Source organism: Belonocnema kinseyi, chromosome 5, assembly GCF_010883055.1.
Source record: "Belonocnema kinseyi isolate 2016_QV_RU_SX_M_011 chromosome 5, B_treatae_v1, whole genome shotgun sequence".
NCBI classification, from domain to species: Eukaryota; Metazoa; Arthropoda; class Insecta; order Hymenoptera; family Cynipidae; genus Belonocnema; species Belonocnema kinseyi.
Genome location: NC_046661.1, coordinates 144794903 through 144806667, shown reverse-complemented (window position 1 = coordinate 144806667; position 11765 = coordinate 144794903). Strand labels below are relative to the sequence as shown.

At 20.4% G+C, this 11765-nt stretch overlaps 1 protein-coding gene across 2 annotated transcripts in view; it reads left to right on the top strand.

Annotated features, from left to right (window-relative positions):
- Positions 1–11765, top strand: part of LOC117172800 — a 65886-nt gene that overhangs the window by 53229 nt on the left and 892 nt on the right. For both annotated transcript variants that reach the window (XM_033361028.1, XM_033361029.1), the window contains one exon: positions 8008–8168. In XM_033361028.1, coding sequence (XP_033216919.1) covers positions 8008–8168 — 161 coding nt within the window. The remainder of the gene's footprint in view (positions 1–8007; positions 8169–11765) is intronic.

Here is an 11765-nt window from a genome sequence, read left to right as displayed (position 1 = left end):
TTTAGTTGAAAATTTCACTTTTTTGATCAAAATTCTTGTTTTTTGTTTGTTAAAAATTAATTTGTTAACTTAAAATTTAACAATTCTATTTCTGGCTTAGAAATTATCTTCATAAGTTGAAAATTCATGTTTTTAGTCGAAAAGTAATTTTGTTTAGTAGAAAATTTAACCGTTTTTATGAAAATTCATGTTTTCTTTAAATTAATATTTTTTCTGAAAATTTAACAACTCGAGTTCTGGTTAAAAATTTATCTTCAAAGTTTAAAATTCGTCTGATTTGGTAGAAAATTAAACTTTTTAGTCGAAAATTTATTTGCTTTAGTAGAAACTTGAACTTTTTTGATGAAAATTCTTGTTTTTTGTTTCTTAAAAATTAATTGTTTAACTGAAAATTTAACAATTCCATTTCTGGTTGAAAATTTATCTTTATAAGTTGAAAATTCATCTTTTTGGTCGAAAATTTATTTTATTTAGTAGTCAATTTAACTGTTTTGGTGAAAATTCGTATTTTTTGGTCTGTTAAAAATTACTTTTTTAACGAAAAATTAAAAAATTCCATTTCTGGTTAAAAATTGCGATTTTTTATTTAAAAATTCGCCTGTTTGTTTAAAAATTCATCTTCTTCATGGAAAATTCGTCTTTGTGGTCTAAAATTGATTTATTTCGTTAAAAATCAAACTATTTCGTTTTTATTGTTGAAAATTAATTCTTTCTGATTAAAGATTTGACTATACTGTTTTTGGTCATTTTTCTTTATCCTTTTCAATTGAAATTTCAACAATTTTTGGGAAATTTATAATTCACCTATTTGGCTAAAAATTGATTTTTCTATATTGTTATAAATTAAACTATTTTGTTGAAAATTCCTTTTTTTAAATTTGTCTGTTTTGGTAGAAAATTATTCTTTTTGGTAAACAATTGAACGATTTTAATGAAAATGCGGGTTTTTTAGTTTGTTAAAAATTAATTTTTTTAAAGAAAAATGTAAAAGTTCCATTTTTAACTGAAAATTGATCTTTTTTACTTAAAAATTCGCCTCTTTTGTTTGAAAATTCATCTTTTTGGTGGGAAATTCGTCTTTTTGACTAAAATTGATTTATGTGGTTAAAAATGGAAATATTTCGTTTTATTTTTTGTTAAAACTTAATTTTTTTAATTGAAAATTTAACTATTATATTGATAATTAAACATTTGTTGGACATTTATTTATTTGGTTGAAAATTCAATTATTTGGTTAAAAAACAAAAAATTTGAAGTTGATAAATTATCTTTTTGGTCGTAAGTTTATTTCTTTGGTTACAAATTGAACTATATCGTTCGAAATTCGTTTTTTTTGTAGAAAGTTCATTTTTTAAATTGAAGATTTAACTATAGATAATTAATCGTTTAATGCTGAAAATTCAGGTATTTGATTAAAAATTGATTTTTTTAGTCGAAGATTCAACTATTTGATTAAAAGTTGAATTAATTTGTTAAAAATTATTTTTGTTTTGTTAAAAATTCGTATATATAGTTGAAAATTTAACTATTTCGTTGAATATTTCATTTTTGGGTTGAAAATAAAATTTCTTAACTGAAAATTGAACTACTACACTTATTTTTAAAAATTGGTCTTTTTGATAGATACGTTATCTTTTAATGCTGAAATTTTAATTAGTTCCTTAAAAATTAATTTTTCATGTGAAGATTCAATAATTTGCTTGAAAGTTGAATTAATTTGTTAAAAATTAATTTTTGGGGTCGAAATTTCATATATATAGTTACAAATTTAACTATCTTCTTAAAAATTTCATTTATTTTATTGAAAAAAAGTTTTTGTTTTAACATTTAATTTTGTTTAAATAAATTTTGACCTGAAAATTTAACTATTCTATTTTTTTTTGAAAATTCATGAGTTGTGTCGAAAATTCTTCTTTTTTGTAGAAAATTATTTTACCATTTGATTAAACTAAACTATTTTGTTGAAAATTCCTTTTTTCTTATTGAAAATACATATTTTGTAGTTGAAAATTTAACTGTTTGGTTGAAAATTCACGCATTTTGTGGAAAAATCGTCTTTTTAGTAGAAAATTAATCTTTTTGGTTGAGAATTCAGCTATTTCGTTGGAAATGCAATACTTTCGAATAAAAAATACTTGAATTTTCAATCGAAGGAGATCAATTTTGAACCAAATAAAATTAAATGTTTAGATTTTTAGTAAAAAAACAATTAAATTTTCATCTTAACTGATGAATTTTTAACTAAAATTATGATACTCAACTGGAATAGTTGAATATTAAACAAAAAAGTTAGTTGTTAACTAAAACAATGAATCTTTATCTGAAATAGTTGAACATTCAAGAACAAAATAATTTTTACTAAAAAAGATATTTTCAACTAAAAAAAAAAAAAATAAACTGAATAATTTTTTAATCAAAATGATGAATCTCCAATTAAAAAATTAATTTTCAACAAAAGATTTTATTTTTTAAACGAATAATTTGACTTCCGTGTTAATTTTTAACTTAAAAGATTAATTTTCAACTAAAATAATGAATATCTAATTGGAGCACTTGAATTCTCAACTAGAAATTAACTCTAAAAGAATACAAAAATTTTCCACCAAAAAATTCGTTTTTTTAAACAAATACGTAAATTTTCAACGAAATTAATAAATTTTCAATGAAAAAAGATAAAGTAACATTCAAAATTGTTGAATTTTGAAGTAGGAAAATTCAATTTTTAACAAATAAGATTAATTTTCTACCAAAAATTTGCATTTTCCACAAATTACGTGAGTTTTAAAAACATAATTTAATTTTTAAATAAAATAATACATCATTATTAAAAAAAAATGAATTCCAACAAATTAGTTGAATTTTTCACGATAAAAATATAATATTTCAGCCAAAAATCGAAAATTGGAATTTTTTGTTAAAAATTTAATTCTTAACAACATCAAAATCGGATCTTCAGAAAATAGTTAAATTTTTGGTAAAATAGTTCCTTTTCATCCAAAGAAAGAACAAGTTTTCGTGTCTATTTTTAACCTGAAAAATGAATTTTAAACTAAAATGGTAAATATTTAACTAGCATATCTGAATTTTAAACTAAAAGGAATATTTTTTTAAATTTATTTATTTATTTTAAAATTTATTTATGAAATTTATTTGTCAGGTAAAAAATTAAACTATTTTTTTAATTATTGTTTTATTTGTTAAAAATGAATTTTCTAAAATAAAATTTAACAATTTCATTTTTTCTTAAAAGTTCTTAAATGGTGTGGAAAATTCGTCTTTTTGTAAATGATTAATCTTTTAATGCTGAAAATTCAGCTTTTTGGTTAAAAATTATTTTTTCAGATGAAGATTTAAGTATTTAGTTGAAATTTGAACTAATTTGTTAAAAATTATTATTTTTTTGGTTGAAAATTTCTTTATAAAGTTAAAAATCCAACTATTTAATTTTTTCTTGAAAATTTGTCTTTTTGAAGACTGAAAATTCAAGTATTTGGTTAAAACTTTTTTTTCAGTTGGAGATTCAGTTATTTGATTGAAAATTGAACTACTTTGTTAACAAAATATTTTTTTGTTTTGAAAATTTGTTTCTATAATTAAAAATTTAACTATTCCATTTTTTCTTGAAAATTTGTCTTTTTTGTGGATAATTGATCTTTCAATGCTAAAAATTCAAGTGTTTGGTTAAAAATATTTTTTGAGTTGAAGATTCAAGTATTTAGTTGGAAGTTGAATTAATTTGTTAAAAATTAAAGTTTTTTCTAGAAAATTCGTATATTTAGTTAAAAATTTAACTATTTTGTTAAAAATTTACTTTTGTATTTAAAATATATTTTTTAAACTGAAAGTTGAAAGTTGGTTTGATTGAAAGTTGGATATTTTTAAGTGAAAAAATCTACTATTTTTTAAATTAATTCACTTATTTAATTGAAGAATTGTTTTTGAAAATTTGTTCATGTAGTTAAAAATTTAACTATTCCATTTTTTCTTGAAAATTTGTCTTTTTTGTGAATAATTGATCTTTCAATGCTAAAAAATCAAGTGTTTGGTTAAAAATTATTTTTTGAGTTGAAGAACTAAAAATATAATTATTATATATTTGGATAAAATTTGATCTTTTTAAGTGAAAAAAATATTCTATTTTTAAAATTGATTCACTTCTTTACCCGAAAATTTAATATTTTCATTTCTGGTTAAAAATTAACCTTTTTTTTAAGTTGAAAATTCATCTGTTTTGGTAGAAAATTAAACTTCTTGATAAATAATTTATCTTTTTGGACGAAAGTTTATCTCTTTGGTTAAAAATTGAACTATTTTGATCGAAATTAGTTTTTTTTTGTTGTTTAAAATTAATTTTTTTCACTAAAAACTTAACTGATTAATTAATCGAAGTATTTGTTTTGTTTGAACTATTTTGTTGAATATTCGTTTTTTTGTTGTTGAAAATTTATCTTTTTGGTAGAAAATAAATTTTCTTGGTTAGAAATTCATTTATTTTGTTGAAAATGCAATACTTTTACTTAAAAAATTAGAAATATGAAGCGTTTCACTGTGAATTTGAGAATTTAAGTATTTGGTTAAAAATAATTTTTTCAGTTGAAGATTCAAGTATTTAGTTGAAAGTTGAACTAATTTGTTAAAAATTATTTATTTTGTTTTGTTGAAAATTGGTTTATATAGTTAAAAGTGTAAGTATTCCATTCTTTCTTAAAAATTTGTCTTTTCTTAGATGATCGTTTAATGCTGAAAATTAAAGTATTTGGTTAAAAATGATTTTTTTAGTTGAATATTCAAATATTTGTTTGAAAGTTGAAATATTTTGTCAAAAATTCATTTTTTTTGTTTGTTTTAAATTCGTATATATTGTTAGAAATTGAACTATTCCATTTTTTCTTGAAAATTTGTCTTTTTGAAGACTGAAAATCCAAGTATTTGGTTAAAAATTATTTGTTCAGTTGAAGATTCAAATATTTAATCGAAAGTTGAACTAATTTTTCAAAAATCGTTTTTTTTATTTGTTGAAAATTGGTTTATATAGTTAAAAATTTAAGTATTCCATTTTTTCTTTAAAATTTGTCTTTTTGGTAGATGATCTTTTAATGTTGAAAATTCAAGTATTTGGTTAAAAATCGATTTTTCAGTTGAATATTCAACGATTTAATTGAAAGTTGAACTGCTTTGTTAAAAATTAATTTTGTTTGATTAAAAATTCGCATATTCAGTTAAAAATTTAACTATTCCATTTTTTCTTGAAAATTTGTCTTTTTAGTGGATATTTTAATGATAAAAATTCAAGTATTTGGTTAAGAATTCTTTTTTCAGTTGAATATACAACTATTTCATTGAAAGTTGAACTACTTTGTTAAAAATTAATTTTGTTTGGTTAAAAATTTGCATACATAGTTAAAAATTGAACTTTTCCATCTTTTCTTGAAAATGTCTTTTTTTTTTATGTAGATAAAAAATTTAACTACTTGGTTAAAAATTATTTTTTCAGTTGCAGATTCAAATATTTAGTGGAAAGTTTAACTAATTTGTTAAAAATTATTATTTTTCAATTTGAAAATTAGTATATATAGTTGAAAAATTTAACTGTAATTGAAAATTTGTTTATATAATTAAAAATTGAACCATTCCATTTTTTCTTAAAAATTTGTCTTTTCGGTAGGTTCTTTTAATGCTGAAAATTCAAGTATTTGGTTAAAAATTCTATTATCAGTTGAATATTCAACTATTTGTTTGAAAGTGGAACTAATGTGTTAAAAATTAATTTTGTTTGGTTAAAAATTCGTATGTTTAGTTAAAAGTTGAATTTTCCCATTTTTTCTTGAAAATGTGTCTTTGGTAGATAATTGATCTTGAAATGCTGAAAATTCAACCACTTGGTTTAAAATTATTTTTACAGTTGAAGATTCAAGTATTTAGTTAAAAGTTGAACTAATTTAATAAAAATTATTATTTTTTTGGTTGGAAATTAATTTATATAGTTGAAAATTCAACTATTCCATTTTTTCTTGAAAATTTTTCTTTTTGAAGACTGAAAATTCAAGTATTTGGTTAAAACTTTTTTTTCAGTTAAAGATTCAAGTATTTAGTTGAAAGTGGAACTTATTTTCTAAAAAAAATTTTTTCTTTGGTTGAAAATTTGTGTATATTAAAAATTTAACTATTCCATTTTTTATTGAAAATTTGTCTTTTTTGTAAATAATTATTCTTTTGTGCTAAAAATTCAACTACTTGGTTAAAAATTATTTTTTCATTTGAAGAATCAAGTATTTAGTTGAAAGTTGAACTAATTTTGTTATAAATTTTTTTTTTTAAATTTGTTTTTTATAGTTAAAAATTTAACTGTTCCATTTTTTCATAAAAAATGTCTTTTTGGTAGATAATAGATCTTTTAATGCTGAAAATTCAAGTATTTGGTTAAGAATTCTTTTTTCAGTCGAAAATGTAAGTATTTAGTGGAATTTTGAACTAATCTGTTAACAATTATTATTTTTTTGGTTGAAAATTAGTATATATAGTTAAAAATTCAACTATTCCATTTTTTCTGGAAAATTTGTCTTTTTGAAGATTGAAAATTCAAGTATTTGGGTTAAAAATTATTGATATTATTTTTTTTTTTTAGAATTTTTTTCATATAGCTAGAAATTCAACTATCCATGTTTATTGAAAGTTTGTCTTTTTGGTAGATAATCGGTCGTTTAATGCTGAAAATTCTACTACTTGGTTAAAAATTATTGTTTCATTTGAAGAATCAAGTATTTAGTTGAAAGTTGAACTAATTTTGTTACAAATTATTATTTTTTTGTTGAAAATTTGTTTTTTATAGTTAAAAATTTAACTGTTCCATTTTTTCAAAAAAAAGTGCCTTTTTGGTCGATAATTGATCTTTTAATGCTGAAAATTCAAGTATTTGGTTAAGAATTCTTTTTTCAGTCGAAGATTTATGTATTTAGTGGTAAGTTAAACTAATTTGTTAACAATTATTATTTTTTTGGTTGAAAATTTGTTTATGTAGTTAAAAAATCAACTATATCATTTTTTCTGGAAAATTTGTCTTTTTGAAGATTGAAAATTCAGGTATTTGGGTTAAAAATTATTGATATTTTTTTTTAGAATTTTTTTCATATAGCTAAAAATTCAACTATCCATTTTCTATTGAAAGTTTGTCTTTTCGGTTGATAATTGGTCTTTTAATGCTGAAAATTCAAGTATTTGGTTAAAAATTCTATTTTCAGTTGAATATTCATCTATTTGTTTGAAAGTGGAACTAATTTGTTAAAAATTAATTTTGTTCGGTTAAAAGTTCGTATGTGTAGTTAAAAATTGAATTCTTCCATTTTTTCTTGAAAATGTGTCTTTGGTAGATAATTGATCCTTAAATGCTGAAAATTCAACCACTCGGTTAAGAATGATTTTTACAGTTGAAGATTCAAGTATTTAGTTGAAAGTTGAACTAATTTCATAAAAATTATTATTTTTTTGGTTGAAAATTAATTTATATAGTCGAAAATTCAACTTTTCCATTTTTTCTTGAAAATTTGTATTTTTGAAGACTGAAAATTCAAGTATTTGATTAAAAATGATTAATATATTTTTTTTGTTGAATTTTTGTCATATATTTAAAAATTTAACTATTCCATTTTTTATTGAAAATTTGTCTTTTTTGTGGATAATTATTCTTTTAATTCTGAAAATTCACCTACTTGCTTAAAAATTATTTTTTCATTTGAGGAATCAAATTTTTAGTTGAAAGTTGAACTAATTTTGTCACAAATTATTATTTTAAAAAAATAATTTTTTTTATAGTTAAAAATTTAACCATTCTATTTTTTCATAAAAAATTGTCTTTTTGGTAGATAATTGATCTTTTTATGCTGAAAATTGAAGTATTTGGTTAAGAATTCTTTTTTCAGTTGAAGATTTAAGTATTTAGTTAAAAGTTGAAATAATTTATTAAAAATTATTATTTTGTTGGTTGATGAAAAATATAATAATATATTATAGATGCAACCCGGCTGGTTTAACTTCCGAGGACCTGATTACCAACTTTACAAATTTCACCAGCTTGGAGAGGCTGGACCTTAGCAAAATGAAAATAGTTAACGACGATTTGCTTAGCGCTGTGGGAGCAAATTGTCCGAAACTTAGTGTGCTTGTAATTAACGGTAAGCTCTCAAACTACAATTATTTATCAATAATAACAGGCTGTCTCCAAGTTCTTCTTTTTTTAAATATATATATATATATATATATATATATAAATTTTATAAACAACTGGAATTTTTTAATTTTTGGAACACTTTTGTGATCACTGTAAATCCTTAAATATCTCTTGAAATCTCTCTATAGACATCATTTCAAATCTTAGAAATATTATTTTATTTTTAAATATTTTCAAAATGTTCAATATATATAAATTCTCGTTTGTAAAAGTCCAGGTTTGTATTTAAAAATCTATTTTTATGGATGTATTGAAATCTTTCTGAAATCTTCTAAACTATTTTTAAATATTTGGAAATCTGAAATTTTAATGTTATCTTTGAAATATCTCGGAAATTTTTGCAGAGTCTTCGAAATCTTTAAGAATCCTTTTTGAATATTTTGAAATCTTTGTAATTTTTATGAAGTCGTTTGAAATCTTTTGAAGTGTTTTTAAAATCTTTTTAATCTTTCTGAAACTTTTAAAATCTTTTCGTAATCTGAGAAATTTTCCGAAATATTTTTGGATTTTATTGAAATCTTTTTAAAAGTTCCTCAATTTTTTAAAATGTTTTATGAAATCTTATGAATCTTCTTAAATATATTTTAATATTTTAAAATCTTTGAAACCGTTGTGAAATATATTTAAATCTTTTGAAATTTATTTATAATCTTTTAAATCTTTCTGAAATTTGTTTAATCTTTTTGAAATCTTCTGAAGTATTTCTGAATATTTTGGAATCTTTGTAAAATCTTTTAAATTTCTCTGTAATTTTTTTAAATGTTTTGATATATTTGTGGGATCTTTGGGAAATCTATTGACATTTTTCGAAATATTCGTGAAATATTTTAAGTCTCTTTGAAAATTTTCAAATCTTTTTAAAATCATAGAAATTTTCTCAAATATTTCTGAATATGTGGAAATCTTTGTGATATTTTTTGTGAAATCTTTTTAAATCTTCCAAATCTATTAAAAATTTTTGAAATCGTTCTGAAATGTTTTAAAAGTTTGCGAAGTCTTAGAAATTTTCTGAAATATTTTTGAATATTTTGAAGTGTTTGTAAAATCTTCTGAAATCGTTGAAAACTCTATTGAAATCTTTGGAAATCATCGTAAAATCTGTTGAATTTTTTGTATCTCTTTAATCTTTCTGAAACTTCTCAAAAATCTGCAGTCTTAGAAATTTTAGTAAAAAATGTATCATTTTAGTTGAAAGTCAACTATTTGGTTAAAAATACGTTTGTATTTTTGGTTTTAATTAATGTTTGTAACTGCAAATTTAATTTTTATTTTTGGTTGATCAAATTTTTTAAGTTGAAAACTATACTTTTTGGTTGAAAGTTTGTCTTTTTTTTTTGTAGAAAATTAATCTACTTGTCTGGAAATTCATATTTTTTGCTGAAAATTAAAGTATTTGATTGGATTTTTTTTAGTTACAAATTTGTGTTTATTTTGGTCAAAAATTAATTATTTTAACTGACAATTTATCTGTTTTCTTTTTGGTTTTTTTTATGTTACCTGAAAATTAAACATTTTGATTGCAAATTTGTATTTTTTGATAAAAAATTAATTTCCTCGGTTAAAAATTCATCATTTTAGTTGCAAATTTATCACTTTCATTTAAAATTGAACTATTAGATTAAAAATCCATTTTTGTTTTCAGTTAAAAATTAATGTTTTAACTGAACATTTAGCTATTTTATTTTTGATTTAAAATTGTTTTTTAAATTTAAAATTAAACTTTTTGGTTGAAAATATTTTTTTTTGTAGATAATTAATCTCCTTGGTTTTTTATTTCTTAATTAAACTTTTTATTTGAAAATTCTTATTTTTTGTAGGAAATTAATCTCGGTGGTTTTAAATTCATATTTTGGGTTGAAAATTAATTTTAGTTAAAAATTTCTCATCTGGGTTGAAAATTGAACTATTTTGTTGAAAACTTGTTTTTATTTTTTTGGTTGACACTTTTTTTAAATTGAAATTTAAAAATATTTGGTTTAAAATTCGTATTTTTTGGTTGAAAATTTATTTTAGTTGAAAACTAAAACACTTTGATGTTGAAAATTTTGGATAAAAAGGATTTTATTAAATTTAAAATATTGTTTCAGTCTAAAATATTCCATTTTTATCCATTCAATTTGAAGTTTTTAATAAAAAAAAAAAATTAATTATGGAATATTTAGCAATATTTAAATTTTTATTTAAGACAAGTAAATTGAAATCAAATATTTAAAAGTAAAGAATCTTTAACTGAATCGTTTGACATAGAAAACCTGGAATCTTTAAAATTTCGAAGAACCTTTAAAATTTGAACTTAACAATTTTAATGGCTGTATTTAAAAAATGCTTAATTTGCAATTGAAATATTTAAAATTTGATGTTTAATTTACAAATGAACATTTGTAGAAAAAATTGAAGCAATTTTAAGAGATATTTAGGCGTTTTAAAGAGATAAAAAATTATCATGCAAATTTTAGAATGTTTTCTGAAAATCTTCCAGAATCTTTTTTGAAAATTTTGTTTAAATCTTTGAAAAACTTTTTAAATATTCTCTTCAAATAATGTTTCAAAATGAAAAGTTATTATTAATTTTCCTAGGAATCTTAAGAAAATGTTTTTATTTTTTTGAAGCCTTTCACAATTCTTGAAAAGAATCTAATTTTTTGTTTAAAATCTACGAAAATCTACATTTTGTTTTATATTAGGATATCATTTGAAGTTTTATGCGTCCAAATTTTAAAGAGATTTTCTAAAATTTGCAGGATTTTCTGAAAATTGTAGAAAAAATTCATTTCTCAAGATTTTGAAATGAAATTTTGAAGCTTTCCAAGGATATTTAAACTATTGAAAAAGAAAATTTTTCAATATTTGATGTTTCTAGCTTAAAATTCTTTAAAATTATATCATTTTTAAAATTCTAAAGTTGATGGATTGATTGATTTTTTAATTTAGGGCATTGAAAATGATAACGTGGATTTATATTTTTTTATATTGAAAAATGTTAGTACCTTCAATTTTATATGCGTAAATTATTGAGCATTTGAATAAAAAAATTTTTAATTAAAATTTTTTAAATTTAAATTTGAAAAGTTCAAAATTTAACAGTTCCATTTTGAGTGCTTTCATTTATTTTTTAAAATTAAAAATTAAAATATTTGGCTGACAATTCATCTTTTTGGTTAAAAATTAATTTTAGTTGAAAGTTTGTTTGTATTTTTTGGTTGACATTTTTAAAAATTAAAATATTTAGCTGAAAATTCGTTTTTTAGCTAGAAAATGAATTGGGTTGATTGAAATTCATGTATTATTTTTTGTTCATCTTTTTTTTTTGTATAAAATTAATCTCCTTCGTTTAAAAATTCATCATTTTGGTTGAAAATTATTCAAAATATTCACTCAATTTCAAGTATAAGAATCTAAAGTAAAACCCTGGAATTGAGAATTTTTTCCAGAATTTGAGTTTTTGACATCCTCGATAATTATAAAGATTTTCAGGCTGTGATGTTGTAACAGACACCGGAATCGAATTATTTAATTTTTTTATTTCTGGTTGAACAATTTT